This window comes from Hylobates moloch, unplaced genomic scaffold (genome assembly GCF_009828535.3).
Source record: "Hylobates moloch isolate HMO894 unplaced genomic scaffold, HMol_V3 SCAFFOLD_5, whole genome shotgun sequence".
NCBI classification, from domain to species: Eukaryota; Metazoa; Chordata; class Mammalia; order Primates; family Hylobatidae; genus Hylobates; species Hylobates moloch.
Window position 1 is genome coordinate 935,459 of NW_026652280.1, and position 17,070 is coordinate 952,528.

General features: G+C 43.0%; 1 protein-coding gene across 12 annotated transcripts in view; it reads right to left on the reverse strand.

Annotated features, from left to right (window-relative positions):
• The window catches only part of ATP9B (ATPase phospholipid transporting 9B (putative)), a 322,806-nt gene that overhangs the window by 69,476 nt on the left and 236,260 nt on the right, over nt 1-17,070 (reverse strand). For all 12 annotated transcript variants that reach the window (XM_058438242.1, XM_058438240.1, XM_032152031.2 and 9 more), the window contains 2 exons: nt 5,695-5,807; nt 2,247-2,495 (listed from right to left, as the gene is read on the reverse strand). In XM_058438242.1, the coding sequence (XP_058294225.1) occupies nt 2,247-2,495; nt 5,695-5,807 (362 nt within the window). The remainder of the gene's footprint in view (nt 1-2,246; nt 2,496-5,694; nt 5,808-17,070) is intronic.

A 17,070-nucleotide genomic window follows, 5' to 3' on the forward strand; every position in this document is an offset into this window, starting at 1 on the left:
CTCACGCCTCTCCACCCTTCCTCCTGCCTCTTCTCCACATGCCTCCCTGTCTGTCTGGCCCACATGCTGATCAGCAACAGTGGGGTTTTGGGCTCATATTTCCACTGTCTGTGGAATTAGAATTGAGCAGCTTTCATATCCAAACTTTCAGAAATTGAATCAGTATTCCTAACACTTTCTAAGATTTTAGTTTTTTAACCTATGAATTTGCTTTGTCTTTGTGAAGAATCTTAATTTTCTACTCATTCAATAGTCATGGAACCTACACTCACTTTGCATCTTCTTTTGTTTAAATAGCTTTATGGAGACACTATTCACCCATTTAAAATGTACAATTGAATTGATTTTAGCATATTCACAGAGTTGTGTAACCAACACGATAATCTATTTCAAAACATTTTCATCCCCCTAAGAGAAACCTTCTACCTGCTGGCGCTCACTCCTCAGCCCCTGACCTTCTACCTGCCGGGGATCACTCCTCCACCCCTGACCTTCTACCTGCCGGGGATCACTCCTCCACCCGACCTTCCACCTGCTGGAGATCACTCCAAGACCCCTGACCTTCTACCTGCCGGGGTTCACTCCACCCCTGACCTTCTACCTGCCGGGGTTCACTCCACCCCTGACCTTCTACCTGCTGGGGTTCACTCCACCCCTGACCTTCTACCTGCTGGGGATCACTCCACCACCCCTGACCTTTTCCCTACTGGGGATCACTTCTCAGACCCTGGTACCTGCTGCTTTGCTCTCTGTCTCCATGGGTCTGTCTGCTCTGGACGTGTTATGGCAATGGAATCACACAGGCATGCAGGTTGCCTTCTGCACCTGTCGCCTTTCACTGAGCAACAGGTTTCAAAGGTGCTTTGACGCCATCACAGACGTGGCTCCTTCCTGCCATTTGTGACTGGATGATGCTCCATGTTTGCGATCAGAACACATTTTATTTCTTGTTTGATAGCTGATAGACATTTGGGCTGCCTCCACTTCCCGGCTCTAACACTGCTGTGAACGTTAACATACGGGTCTTTCTTCTCATGTCTCTCGGGCGGGGCATATGGTAATTCCATGTTTAATTGTTTCAGGAACGCTCAGACTGTTTTCTAGAGTGGCTGCACCCTGTTCCAATCTGACCCACAGTGCATGCAGGTTCCAATTCCTCTGCATCCTCTCAGCCCTTGCTATGGTCTGTCTTTTTGATTCTTGTTATCCTGGTTGGTGTGAAGTTGCGTCTTGTCTCTCGGCTGAGATTCTATTCCATTATGGAGGGGGACGATGGCGCTCTTTTGTAATAAACTCGTCAACCAGAACCACCAGACTCCTCTCTTTAAAACATTAGATCCGATTTTTTCTTTTTATTTTCACTGAAAGTATGCCCTGCCCCCACCAATTATTTATGTATATGACACAGTTTTACAAAGTATCGGAAGACACTAGTTTGTTTATAGTGCTTCCGTGGTTGGCTTGATTACTTTACGGAACTACCTCAAGAACCTTGAAAGGACAAAGTGTACATAAAACTGTATATAAAATATACTAAGACATTAATTAAACAAATTTAATAATGAATTTTACCAATCTAAAAATCAAAGAGTGATGTAAAGTTAGAAATAACTAATTTACCACGTTTAAGATCTTACCATTTCTGTAGGTTTTGGAAATTATTTACATTCCGATTTTCTTTTGAAATAAATGCCCTGTATTGAAAATCTGGCAAAATATGTGGAAATTTAATATGGAAACCTGATGATTCAATTTGGACATGGAATCCGTAGCCATAATAACAGCACCAAACTTCAACAATTTTATAAAATGCAGCTTTGACACAAATTAGTTTATGGAATCAGTAAACTTCGCTGGTATTTCTCATGTTGTTCACTGTGACCAGCCCTGGGTATTCTGGGATGTGTTGGGACGTGACGGCCGCACGTCCACATCTGCTGACCAGCCCTGGGTGTTCTGGTTTGTGCCGACACATGACGGCTGCACGTCTGCATCTGCTGACCAGTCCTGGGTATTCTGGGATGTGCCGAGATGTGGCAGCCGCACATTTGCATGTGCAAGGCCCAGGCTACGTTAGAGGCTACATGCTGGAATGAGTTGGGCAGTTTTCCACATACAGCTAAAACATACATTAAAGCTACGGTAAACTGTTCCTCTATATTCCCCACCCCAGGAAGAATGAATCCTCATGACTCTGGAGTCCAAATGGAACGCACAAGCTCCCACGGTTTTGTGCTTTGACTGACCTCATCGGGGCTGGAAGCCTGGTAGGTGCGATTCTCATCACTGAAGTCTTGGTCAGCCTCTGCGAACTCAGTCTCCCCAGTAACGCCGGCCCGAGACTCATACACAGGGGTCACATTGTGACACAGCACGATGGCTTTCACGGCTTCATGGATTCGACTACTGACACTTTTCCTAACTTTGGGAGCTGAAGACTGGGCTTTTCTTGGTGGAGTTGAACCAGTATTGTTTCCACCAGCTTGAGACTGCATCTTTAGAATATGAAACGTCACATAATTAAAAATAGAGCACAGAGAACTACCTAGTTAACATGGAATTATTAACATATATGATTTTTACAAGCAAAGTAGCTAGAAATAAGTAGTAGAAATAAGTAGCAAAGTAGCTAGAAATAAGTTGATTCTGATTATCTCCTAGAAAGCACTGATTAATGAGTTATTTTTTAAGCCTAGTACTATGAAGCACTTCAATATATCCAGGTTATCAAATACACCAAAATATTCACTATACTACTTAAAAATCTGACAATTTATTTTTACTGTATTCACTTCAACAATGGCACTAATTTGCTATGTCCTTAACTCCTATTTATTCATGACTTCTAAAAGCAGAGTCAGTTAAAGAACAAAATGAAATGGTATACTCACAACTGCTTTCAGCTTTCTTTAAATAATGTTGTACAAAGCTAAAAGCAGGACAAAATCTTTAAGAATCTTCCCTTAATACCATAAGTTAATCCTGCTTTCAGTAGTCTCTGAGTTTAGACAGTCTAGTTTTGTGGATAATAACAACCAAATACAATTCTAAGTTGCATTCAGAGGAAAAACGACCCCGTGTCATATCTCAGAATCCTGCTCTCTTAAAGCAAGTCCCCATTCAGGGCTTATGTGTGTGCCTGGCTCTCCTCAGGCTCAGCCATGTTTAAGAGATTTCATATGCACCACAGAAGCAGTAACTTTTTATTATTCACCTCCTACGTGGCGGAGGGTGTCAGAGGACACTCCCCACGACCCCAACAGGGCGTCAAACGTTTCTTCAGTTAACTTCGGAGTAACTCACGACAATCCTCCTTAGAAACCAAGGCTCTCACGCTTGGACTGGGTGAACAGATCCAGTGAACTGTGAATCTCCTGCCCATCAAATTACAGTGCTGTCTAATGAAGGGTTTAACCTTCTCCTCAGCGGGTGCTGCCTTTCGGTGAGGACCCAGCCCATCTGCGCCTGCTCACGCTGCTGCGCGACAGCAAACTCAGCTGGCTCCCTCCTTCCAAACCACGTGATGTTGATTGATGCTTGTACAATTTAATTTCACACAAATTCCATGAAAGATTACGCCCTCTATCACCAAATGCCTCCAGTGGGGAAATATAATCAGGTTATAAAAGATTTGTGTTGCACAGCAGTGGACCTACTAGACTCCTGTCATCTTAGTAATAAAACAGAATACCAATAGAGAATCAGATCAATTTCACATAAAAGTACTGTCTGTTCAACTAACAGAAGCTTCCAGCAAAAGTGATTTTAAAAGTCCTCTTAGATGGAAGCACAATAAATATTTACTGTGTTTATATAATGATGCTTCATCTTTTCTGCTTTTAATTTTTTCCTAATAACTTATTTGAAGCTATTAAAATTACATTCATAGATAATTTTTTTTTAAAAAAGCAGATCTCATCTAGTACTATTTCAACACAGAAACAGATCCCTGGGAGAAACTGTATTCCTTCTCCTTTTAAGATTTTTCTTCTATTAATAAATATCCTGGGTTACAAACATTCCATATCTAAATGAATTACATCCAAAATAATAAGGTGTTTGGCTGTGTACATATGTTTGTTTGCTTATGTGTGTGGATAAACATTCCATATGCTAAATATATACACATATGAGACTTCTTCTATTTGACAGCATGCCGACAGTAAAGCTTATGCCAGACTGGTAGCAAGTATACAAGAAAGAGAAGGTTTTCAAAAAACTGAATACAATGCTGACCACGGAATACTGCTCTGGAGTTGTCAAGAGTAGAAATGCAGCAATGGGAAAGTGTCATTTAGTCTAGTCTCTGCGAAAATCAAGTTTGAAACAAATCACTGTAAATACAAAAAGTCTCCTAGACTCCACAGCTGACATCGCCAGGTGGCCTCTGCAAATCTGGGCAGCAGTGCCATGCAGCGCTGGGAACTGTCACTCCCCAGGGTGGGCTGTGTACACTTTTGAACCTGATAGGCCTTAGCTCATTATTATGTGGATTACTATATTCAGAATAAATCAATAGGCAGAAAAAGGGCCTCAGAAAGTGTAAATTTGTGACGCGCACTGCAGCCTTGTCTGCTAGTCTCTTAAATTGATTCTCTCAGATCTCCAGGTTTGATGACACTGAATCAGTGACTTCAAATTATGACAGGCACAAAAAAATGCAAACGAATGACAAGGAAACACTTCTCAGGGCCAGGGATGTGCTCAGTGTGGTGGCTCTGAGGTGCCTACTTGCGGGAATGAGGCTGTTAGGATGACTTGGGGCCATGGACAGACTCTGTACACAACCCGCTGCTGCAAAATCTCCGGTAAGTGGTACAACCTCTAGGCTAAATCCGGTTTTAAAAGCAAATACAGGTTGAGTATCCCTGATCCAAAAATCTAAAATTGGAAATGTTCTAAAACTCGAAGCTTTTTGAATGCCATTGATGCTCAAAGGGATGTTCAGATAAGGGATTACAGGTGTTCAACCAGTAAGGATAATGCAAATATTCCAAATCTGAAAAAAATCCAGAATCCAACACATTTCTGGTCCTAAGCATTTTGAATAAGGGATACTCAACCTCTAATTCCTGTTCTCAGAACTTGAGAGAGCTTCGGCCCCAACGAAAGGCAGAGTTCTTATCAATTAGGGGCACATAATAAATATTTACAGATGAAAGAATGTGATATTTGAGCTGCATGTCGTAATACAATAATGAAGAACACCTACAGATGAAACATCACCACCCGGGCACTGATGACAGGAAGGTGAGTGACAGATATGAGGTTCCTAACACTATGGTGTCTACTTTTGTCCACCGAAAAGGCAAAAAGAGAATTTACCTTTAAAAATATGAAAACATTTTATTATAGAGAAAAACAGGACTGTTAGAAAACATATTGATGTAGTATCCTACTGAATATTCTTCAAATACAATGTTTACTGAATAATGTTTTACAAATAACTCACTAGTAAAATGTAGTATGAATAAATGACTTAAGCACATTGTGCCTTCTACGATTTCACTCATGTACAAACGCTCATCAAAGACGACTTCCTGATTCGTATATTCGAAAGGAAGACTGAAGTAGCAGGATGTTAAGACCACCGAGAAGTGTGCTCATCTACAGATGGGAACACACGAGGCTTGGCTGGACTCATGGCGCGGGATGTGTGTGGAAGCAGACCCCGTGCAGGAGGAACCCACTTACCTGTGAGTAGGAGTCCCTGACATGGCTCTGGATCTCGTCCATCGTGTCGGCGCCATAGGACACGGTACCCAGGTGCAGCCGCTTAAATATCATTTCATTCTGGGTGAGGGTTCCTAGGATAAAGGGGACAACAACAAACACATTAACGCAGGAGGCCTGTGGGAAGGCCCAGCTTTCCTACTATGCAGGCAGGCTGCACATCCATGTGCTGAAGCAGCTGGGATGCCCGACTGTATAATACAAAGTAGCGTTAAGATTGTTACTTGCTACTATTTTCATTTTCATTTTAATAGGAAGAACAAGATATTTTCTCCCTAGCATGTCAAGGTACCTTTATAACATTTTTGTGGTTTTTTTTTTTTTTTTTTTTTTGAGACTGGGTCTCACTCTGTTGCCCAGGCTGGAGTGCAGTGGCATTATCACAGCTCACTGCAGCCTCCACCTCCTGGGCTCAAGTGATCCACCTGCCTCAGCTTCCTGAATAGCTGGGACTACAGGCGCATGACAACACACCCAGCTGATTTTTTTGTTTTTTGTAGAGGCAGGGACTCCCTACATTGCCCAGCCTGGTCTCAAGCGATCCTTCTGTCTTGGCCTCCTAAAGCGTTGTGATTATAGACGTGAGCCACTGCACACGCAGCCTCTAACAACGTTTAATAATGGGAAGGGTTCTAGTTACATGAAGAAAGTCCAGTCATTGCCTTTCAGCTCAGATCTGTTATTTGGAACAAATGCAACTTTTGCCTGCTCTGAAAGAGGCGGACATAAAACTAGAAAACTGAGTCACCACCTTTCTAATTACTGCCTGAGAAAGACATCGACGAGCCCCAAATTAGGGTGTCCATTAATTTTTTTAAAAAACCTATTTAAAAAAATTAGGTCTTTTTAGCTGAACAGAAACGGATATTCCAGATGTGTTTAATCCTTAGCATGTATGTGCATCCCTTGGAATGACAGACAGGAGGTCTGTGAAAGAGAGGATGGCTTTTCTTTAGTATTTTCCAAATACTGGGCTATCTGAATGTGCTTCCCTAATGCCTGCTCCTCAGTGGACCAAGGCAGAAGTACCACAGTCCTTACTTAGGAGGACTGCCAGAAAAGTTGGGCCATGTATTAGGTGACAAAGAGATCTCACTTAGCCTAAAAATATGCATATTACATATGCATCTGTTTTATTTATTTGGCTTTATAGAAGCAAAGTAGCATAGGGAAGCTCAAATACCCTCTGGATATGTATGTAGCGTGCTGTGATGCGTGGTGCTTTCACCTTGTCCCGGGGGGGAGGGGGGGTGGGGGTGTGTCTCTGCACTTATTTCACAGCACATCCAAGAAGGGTTATCCACAGATACTGATGATGTTATAAATCTGAGTATGAGGAATGACACAGCCAATTGATTGCAATAAAAGTTGGACTTTTCACATGGTTGCAAAACATCCATAAAAATATTCACTCACGTTTATGTTCTTTGGCACGCATGGTACTGGAATATAACCCAAACTATTTTCATGTCTATGGTACCCTCTAAGCGTGTGAGGATTAGAGCACAAAGTGAATCCCAAGACATCAGTTAGGATCAGAACTCAAGAGGTCAGCCGGCTCAGAGCCTTCCATCAGGACACAGCACTTACTTTCAAAGACAAGGAAAATAGAGCTTACAATTACCATTTTAGAGATTGTTTTGATAAATGCTCTTAAAAGAGTGAATATAACAAAGTTTTAGAAATTCCAAACAGCAGCTAACTATCTACCTGAGATGCTTGTCAGTTCTATAGATTTTGCCTTCCACAATGTTTTATGTAGCACCTTTAAACTGGCTGTGCTCTGTGTACCTTGAAAAGATGTCTCCAAGTTTCATAAACATGAGTGGAAACAAAATCATCAAAATTACATGAGAGGCAGTTTACACCTTTTTGTTTTGTCATGGTACCCTTGTTACATAAGTAGAATTAACTTAAAATACTAGGCTATATTAAGTAATGCAGTTAGTAACAATTTGGTCTCCAACTAACATAATCAAGTTCTACAAGTGCTTTACACATTTTTTTGTTTGTTTTTTGAGATGGAGTCATGCAGTGGCACGATCTCGGCTCACTGCAATCTCTGCCTCCTGGGTTCAAGCAATTCTCCTGCCTCAGCCTCCCCAGTAGCTGGGATTACAGACACGCGTCACCATGCTCAGCTAATTTTTGTATTTGTAGTAGAGCCAGGGTTTCACCATGTTGGCCAGGCTGGTCTGGAACTCGACCTCAGATGATCTGCCCGTCTTGGCCTCCCAAAGTGCTGGGATGGATAACAGGTGTGAGCCACCACACCTGGCCTATGAGTGCTTTAAATAGCAAAAATGTGAAACGAAAAATGATAGTTCTATCACTGCCAACAGTTAAAAGATAATGAAACCTTACATTAATTCGTATTAGGGTAAGTACCAAGTTTGCCTCTATTATGTGTGCCCAAGTAAGCAGCTCTCTGAAAAATTATTTAACAAATGTACTAAGTTAAAAACATTTTACTTAGCAGATTGAGATAACAAAGTATTTCCTTTAGACTTTTTTTCTCTTAGTGTGAAGCATGATAATTTAGGGTGGGGAATGGTAATGAGGCATAAATCCTATGTAGTTTGTAAACAGGACTATGATTAATGCCACTTTTTTTAATCCAACTTTTTTATTACTAACAATTTCATATGTAAAGTTAAAAGAATATTGTAATGAACACCTGTATAGCTCCTACCAAGAGTGAACAATTACTTCTTTAGGATTTTAAATGACTGTGCAAGTATGAAAAAGAACCCTAAAGAAAGAAATAGCATTTCATTTTCCATCCAGTCCTCGCTCAGTATGTTTGTTGGGTGGCTGTGACAGGCCCTGGGTGTGCAGTCAGCTGCAAGTGCAGAGCTCCCACTGGGATGCGAGGTGCTGTTGTCCACGGCCCCCCAGCCCGAGGCTCAAGTCTCAGTGTCCTCACAAAGGGGTTTGTGTCCTCACCGTAAGCCACATGCAACCCACAGCCCAGCCTCACCTCTCCCTCAACAGCCTGCACCTCCCTGTCCCTCAGCACCTGCTGAGACATCCACAAGGGGCCTGTCTGGTGCCGCTGGCCTCTCCCTACGGGTATCTTAACTGAGAAGGGAAAGACCTCCCACTCAGCCTCCTCACTGTGCAAGCACTGCAGGGTGGTCCAAGGATGACACGAGGGCACCCAGGTGACATGCCTGACCCAGTCAGTCCTAAATAAACGAGAGCTACTCTTCCACAGCCAACATCACCACCACCATCCTTTCCTCACTTTCAGGATTCAACTACCTCCCAAACGTTCTCAATCCTCTCAACCCCACCTCAGACATGGAGTGCACCCCTCCTGAAGCTCCTTCGCTCTGCCCTCTCACCACGTGTCCTGACTGCAGCCTCTTCCGTGGCTTCCTGAGCTCAGCTCTAACATTCTTTAACCTACCTTCCCAGCAGTGCTATTTCCGAAGACAAACACCTCCCCATTCTAGTGCGTTGCTTTTAGTGACCATCCGTCCCTTGCCACTGCTTACAAATCAAAGCACCCACTCCTTAGATGGAGACAAGGCTCTGCACAGCCTGGCCTACGGCTGCTCCTCATGGTACAGCACAGGGCTCCAGAGAGCTGCCCATCTGCAGCAGGAGCTACAGTTCTCCAAACAGACAGTGACTCCCACATTCCCATGAATATCAAGTTAACTGAGAATTTGTGTATTCATTTGGCAAAAACTCATGGAAATGCATCACTACCCATTGAGCTTGGGAGTAGATAACCCTGGGTCCAAATCCTGCTGTAAGCTGCAGGCTGCATAACTTCATAGAGTTGATTTAAGCTCTCCAAGCCTCAGTTTATTCACCTGCAAAATACGAAATACACCTCGTATGTTGCATGGATAAAAATGAATAAGACAATGCACAAAGTGCCCCAAACACAAGGAGGGTGAGGACTCCTTTCCTAAAGAACCCCACAGCATAATAGGGAGAGAGGCTGCAAGAGATCATGCTACTGAGAGGCACTAATGCAGGGTCCACGTGGTGCAGTCAGGAGACGGCAGAGAGGGGGCAGGGACTGCTCCCAGGAGTGATGGCATCTGACCTGTGACTTGAAGAATTAATATGAATTTACTAGTGGTTTCCACAAGAGAAGCGCTCCAGGAAGAGGGAGCTGTATGTGGCTCGCACATGGGTCTGGGAGCAAAGACAAATGCCTGTGAATGGAAAAGACACACACAAGAGAAGGGCTGGGGAGGGAGGAGTGGGTGAGGAGCTCTCTAGGTCCCATTAAGAGAGCACAGCGAAGCAGAGAGCCTCCTGTCCACCAAGAGGGCATGCAGAGCCAGGCTCAGGAGTCCCGGCTTCATTCTGGATGGGCCCTGTCCAGGTAACAGAGTTAACTGAGGCATTATTCTAAGGACAGAGTGGTGGGGGTCAAATGTGGGGGAAAGAATTGGTATCAAGGTCTAAGTTAGGGATGATGTGGCAGCAGGCATCAAGATAGAAAGGAAGAGGCAAATGCATGAAATCTTCAGAAGTCTAGAAAAGAGCATCAACTGGACTTGGGAACTGAATGTGGAGGCTCTGGATCCAAGACCTCAAAGAGCAGCTCAGGCTGACTGCCTTGCTCAGGGTGGCTGGCCCTCAACAAAAAACAGGAATTAAGAAAGTAGACAGCTTTGGGAAAGGGGAGAACACACAGATGGTGAGTCTGAAGTGGCTATGGGACAGCCACTCTGCCTCCTGCGAAGGAGGAACATCTTTCCTCATACTGATGTTCTGTTCCCATATCCTCTTTGGTGCAACGCCAACTTCTAGGTTCTGTATCCATTGAAAAATTCCCCGGCCGGGGGCGGTGGCTCACGCTTGTAATCCCAGCACTTTGGGAGGCCAAGGTGGGCGGATCACGAGGTCAGGAGATCGAGACCACAGTGAAACCCCGTCTCTACTAAAAATACAAAAAAATTAGCCAGGTGTGGTGGCGGATGCCTGTAGTCCCAGGTACTCAGGAGGCTGAGGCAGGAGAATGGCGTGAACCCGGGAGGCGGAGCTTGCAGTGAGCCAAGATTGTGCCACTGCACTCCAGCCTGGGTGACAGAGTGAGACTCCGTCTCAAAAAAAAAAAAAAAAAAAAAGAAAAAGAAAAATCCCCCAATACCACACAGTCTTGATGAGCGCAGCTTATTTAAGTCTTGAAATCTGGTAGTGAGTCCTTCAACTTTCTTCTTTGTCAAAATCACTTCAGCTATCCTGCTCCTTTGCCTTAAAAATAAATTTGGAAATGATCTTACCTACAAAACGAATCTTGTTAGAAACTGAATTGAACCTGAATATCGAAAAGAGAAGTGACATTTTTAGTGTGTGGAGACTTTAGGTCCATAAGCAAAATCACTCTCTGTTTATTTCGGTCTATTTTGGTTTCTTTCATGAGTGTTACGTAGTTTTCAGCCCACAAGTCCCACACATTTTATATTAGATTCACAGCTAAGTACCGTGCTTTTTTCAAGGAATTATAAACGGCACTGTACTTTTCATTTCAGCTGGCACATATTCACTGCAAGTGTAGACACACCATTGGTTTCTGCATGTGGACAGTCTACCCTGTGACCCTGCTGAACTCAATGGCTCACAGAATTTTTTGTACATTCCTTGGATTTTCTAGGTAGATAATTATGCCATCTGCAGAGAGGGACAATTTTCTTTCTTTAATTTTAACTCAATTTCTTCCTTTCTGATATCCATGACTTGCATTGCCCTTTCTTACCGTACTGCACTGTCTAGAGTGCTGGCACTGTTGGACAAGCACCCTCGCTTCCTTCCTGACCTACGGAAAGCGTGCGTCTCCATCACACGGAGTGAGGCCTCAGTCTCAGCTCTTTAAGATTCTCTTCAGCAACCTGAGGATGTTCCCCTCTAATCCTTGTTTTCTGAGTTTTCTTCCTAAAGCATGAACGAGGGCTACATTTGTCAGATGCTTTTCTGCATCCCTTCCTGCTCTTTACACCCAGGCCTGTTCTGTTAAGGTCATTGCGGTGTTTCCTTCCTAATTACAGATCAGGCTAGCATTAGATACAATTATTACACGACGTTGTAAAGTCTTATCAAGGTGAAACACGAAATGCTAAGTCCCTGAGTAGCTGTTTTATCTCCTTAAACTAAACATAATATAACGTATTTTAAAGTGCAGCAAACTTCTCTATTAAGAAGAGAATTTTTGATCTGTAAAGTACAAACCCCTACATCTAAATATAGTAAAATTAAGCTACAGTTCAAGCTATGGTCCTAATGGACAGCCACATAGATAGTCATGGAATTCCACATCCCATTTGTCTCACTAAAAAGTAGATATATTACCAAAAATACTCACAATATATAAAATGTGTATTTAATATTTGCTGAGTGCCTCATAACACGCGATGAGAACGGCGGGCCGCGTCTTGCTAGTCCCTGTGGTGTCTGGGTCGTCTCTGTCTCCTCTCTGGGTCATCTCTGTCTTCTCTCTGGGTCGTCTCTGTCTTCTCTCTGGGTCGTCTCTGTCTTCTCGCTGGGTCGTCTCTGTCTTCTCGCTGGGTCGTCTCTGTCTTCTCGCTGGGTCGTCTCTGTCTTCTCGCTGGGTCGTCTCTGTCTTCTCTCTGGGTTGTCTCTGTCTTCTCTCTGGGTCGTCTCTGTCTTCTCTCTGGGTCATCTCTGTCTTCTCTCTGGGTCTTTAGCTGCTGAGCGTGCATCTCCCCTATTGCAGTGGAATCTCCAGGAAGGCAGTGTCTGTATTATCCCAACTCTATCCCCAGAACCTGACTGCTAAATAGCAGCCAAAAAAGTTGCTGATTTAAATTTTTTAAAAAGAATGATGATAACGAGCCTAAGTTATGAAACAAGGATGGTGGAAGGTATATAGGAGACTGCTGTAAACAGAAATCAAACACTTGCACTACTGTTTCTGTCCTGGATGAAAATATTTTGTGTGGAATCCAAAGTTGGAAATATTATATAAAAAATCCGGAAGATACCTTCTATATTTAGTTCTTTCCTGTCCTTAAAAATAATTGAGATTTATTTGAAAAATCTGTTTTTTACCTTGTTATTGATGTTGCAAAGTGCAGCTAGCATAGGATTCTCACCACAGGTTTGGAAACATGCAGATAAATTTAAAGCCACACAGGATCTTCAGGAAAAAACCACACAATATATAGTAATTGATTTTTGAAACTATGTGCTATTAAGTTATTAATATCTGTCTGACTCCTTCTGGGCTGCTATAACATGGTGGCTCACACCTGTCATTCCAGCACTTTGGGAGGCCAAGATAGGAGGATGGCTTGGGCCCAGGAGTTCAAGACCAGCCTGAGCAACACAGTGAGACTCGATCTTATCAAAAATACAAAAATTAGCTGGGCATGGCGGCACACACCTGTAGTCCCAGCTACTAGGGAGGCTGAGGCAGGAAGATCGACTGAGCTCAGGAGTTTGAGGCTGCAGTGAGTTGTGATCACGACACTGCACTCCAGCCTGAGTCACAGAGCAAGACCCTGTCTCAAACCAGCCCAGGTGACAAAGCGAGACCCTGTCTCAAAAGATAAAAATAAAAATAAAAAAATACCATAAACCAAGTGGTTTATAAACAACATTTACTTCTCATAGCTCTGACAGCTGGGAAATGCAAGATGAGGCACGAGGAGACTTGGTGTCTGATGAGGGCCCTCATCATGGCGGAGCCTTCCTGCAGCATCCTCAGGGGCTAGGAGAGGGAACCTGCCTCCCTAGGACCTTGCTTATAAGGGAACCAATCCCATTCATGGGGGCTCGGCCCCATGACCCAGTCCCCTCTCTTAATCAGTACCATGCCATCTTCTGGGACTCAGTTTCAACACAGGGATTTTAGAGAGAGATGAACATTCAGACCACACGATACCTGAGTGTAATATATCTGCTGTCAGAAACAACAGGGAATATCACTGCATTATGAATAAAGCTATTCTAATGACACATACAAAAATTTAAAAAGAAAATGGGAGGAGAGGCTTGGCCTATGTGGAATTTGCCATGTGCGAAAATTCTTTAAACATCATGTACATTCTGCCCTCAGCCATGACATGATACCCCCTTTCACTTACACAGTGGGCCAAAAGGCAATGAGAAAAATTGTAGACAGTAAAAGATTCAAGTTTTCTGGATATGAAACTTTATAATAGGTTTTAAATAACACAGTTTTCTTAGAGGAAATCAACGAGTAAGATGGTTATAAACATAATTATGTGCCAGTTTCACTTTGCTAGACCAATGTATTTCTGATGCTTTAGTAGGGCAGTTGATTTGAACAGTGAAATGTTGATTTTGGGTGTCTAATGGTCAAAATTTCCACTTTCCTGGTAATAATACCATTTCAACATGTGCAATACACACTAGAAACCCCTCATGGTATGTGGGGCATCAATCTTGCTGTGTGTGTGTGTCTGTGTGTACGTGTGTGCTTGCACGCACGGATGCACGCACACATGCCTATAGCTGGAATAAAACCAAAACACACAGAAAATGTCATTTCTGTATGTAAATTTGAAAGATATGAAATGCAAGGAACTTAAATCCAGGAATGTATGTTCTTTTCACCCCTTCTACATTTTTAAAAGAAAATGTTAAATTACCTCAAGAAGACAGTCTCCTGAAAGCCCTGTGGCCATCGCTCCTTTTTGGCAACATGGACCTAGGGCAGCTCCTTCATCTGAGCCCCCACTTCACTCCTCCTCTTGGTGCTGCTGAAACTAATCTGAGCCATATCATTTCAACCATGGGCATGTGAGTATCATTTGTGAAAGACAGGCACTTTAAACAGAACTGAAATATTATCACACCAGAAAGCCACAATAACTCCTCCATGTCAAACAGAAGTCAGGGTTCTAACTTCCAGGTGTCTCGTGTGTCATAGTTTTTTACACTGCTTGTCTGAATTATGGATCCAGGAAAGGTCTCTTGAGCCTCTTTCACTCTACAGCTTTCTCCTCCATCTCTTTCTTCCTTGAAATTGATTTGTTAAAGAACCTGCACTGACGGTTTCAGTTCGCACTTGGCCACTGGCCATTTCTCCTGTGCCTGTGGGCCCTGTGTTTCCTGTGAGCCACGGCTGGGCAAGGCTGGCGAGGCGAGGTTCCGTGGAGACTGCTGCAGCGTGGGGAGTGTCCTTCCATCAGGAAGCAGGGTGTCTGGCCGCCTCCTCTGATGTAAACAGCCGCCCACAATCGATTCCTAGGCCCACGAATTCATCATGGGTTGAAAGTGGCATATAGTTGAGGTACTTATCATTGACTTTGGGACATCTTTTTCTGGAGAAGAAAACTCTGGCATTTCTAAATGCAAAAAATCCACATGGACAACAGATGTTTTCCAAAAACAAAATTACATAATTTATAATCACTCCATTCACAGACTCTTTCTAGACAGTAAATCAGGGATTTTAAAGCACTATTGTAATCCAGTGCTTTAGTTAGATGTCCTTTCTCAGCTTCATGGTAGTATTTCAAGTTCTGAGATTCCCAACTTCAGCTATGCTATTATACTTCGCTTCTTACTGCTACTTGGGGAAAACTGAGAGGAATTCTACATGTACACAAAGACCCCTTGAAAATACTGGTGACCAGATGGCTGTCACAGAAACATACAAGGCGATGCTAAAATACTGAATATAATATCTGTGCATTTATGCATTTAGTTGAAAATAATTTAAAAGATAACTGAAACTTAGGTTTGAACTATTTTTCCGTTTGAGTTATGTTTATAAAGCTTTGTATCTCAGTAGACACCAAAAGTCTTATTCAGTTACTTAATTGGAGCTGGGGGGAATGAAATGGAGAACTGTCTTAGTCCATTTTCTGTTGCTGTAACCAAATACCTGAGACTGGGTAATTAATTTTAAAAAGGAATTTATTTCTTACAGTTCTGGAGGCTGGAAAGTCGGAGGCTGAGGTGCTGCATCTGGTCAGGGCCTTTCTGCTGCTGGGGATTCTCTGCAGAGTCCTGAGGCACTGCAGGCCGCCCCACGATGGAAGCAGGCTCATAAGGGTCAAAGCGGCTTTTATAACAGACCCGCTCTTGTGACAACTAACACTCCATGAAAACCCATTGATCCATTCACCCATTAATCCATGAGTAGATTCATTCATTCATGAGAGCAGATCCCTCATGACCCACTTGCCTCTTAGAGGCCCCACTTCTTAATAGTGTCACACTGGGGATGACATTTCAGTAAGAGTTTTGGAGGGGGCAAACAATTCAAACTGTACAAGAAATTTAGAATACTTTCTCAAAGCTGAGTAATTTAAAAATACTATAATTTTAGTGTTTGTGTTTAGGTCTATGATCCATTTTGAGTTAGCTTTTGGGTACAAGTGGGATAAGTACCCAACTTCATTTTTTGCATGGGATATCTAGTTGCCCAGCACCATTTGTTGAAAGGACGATTCTTTCTCCATAGAATTATCTTGGCATCCTTGTTGAAAACCCAATGACCATAAGTGTTTGGATTTATTTATGGCCTCTCACTTCCAGTCCATCAATCTATGTGTCTGTCCTTATGCCCGCACCACATACCACATTGTCTTGATTACTGTAGCTTTGTATTAGGTTTTGAAACCAGGAGCTGCTGCCAGGTGTAATGGCTCATGCCTGTAATCCTGGCATTTTGGGTGCTGAGGCACGAGGATCACTTAAGCCCAGGAGATCAAGGCTTCAGTGACCCACAATTGCGCCACTGCACTCCAGCCTGGGTGACAGAGCAAGACTCTCTTTCAAAAGCAAAACAAAACAAACCCAACCCCCAACCTCACATCTTTCACCCACCCCCCACTCTGCAGCCCACGTTTCTCAGATGCATATGTCTTTTTTTTTTAAAAAAGAAGAAATCATGAGTTGCAAGTCCTCTAACTTTGTTTGTTTTTCAAGATTGTTGTAGCCATGCTGAATCCCTAATATCTCCATGTGAATTTCAGAATCAGCCTGCCAATTTATGCAACGGTAGCTGGGATTTTAATAGGTATTACACAGAACCTATAGATCAAAGAGGCTAGAATTGTTGCCTTCTTAACACAATGAAATATTTTTTGATGCACTGTAAATACAATTGTTTTCTTAATTCTATCTCTGGATAGTTCATTGTTAGCATACAGAAATACAATTTCATTCCTGTGTGTTGATCTTGTGTCCTACAATCTTACCAAACCCCTTTAATTAATAGAGGGCTGGGTGACTCCTGAGGATTTCCTACGGAGATGACCACGTCACACATACGGAGAGTTTTGCTCTCCTTTACAATGTGGATGCCACCTTCTTGCTTTTGCCTAACTGCATTGGTTAGAACCCTGAATGCCCGCAGCAGCATTAGTCATAATA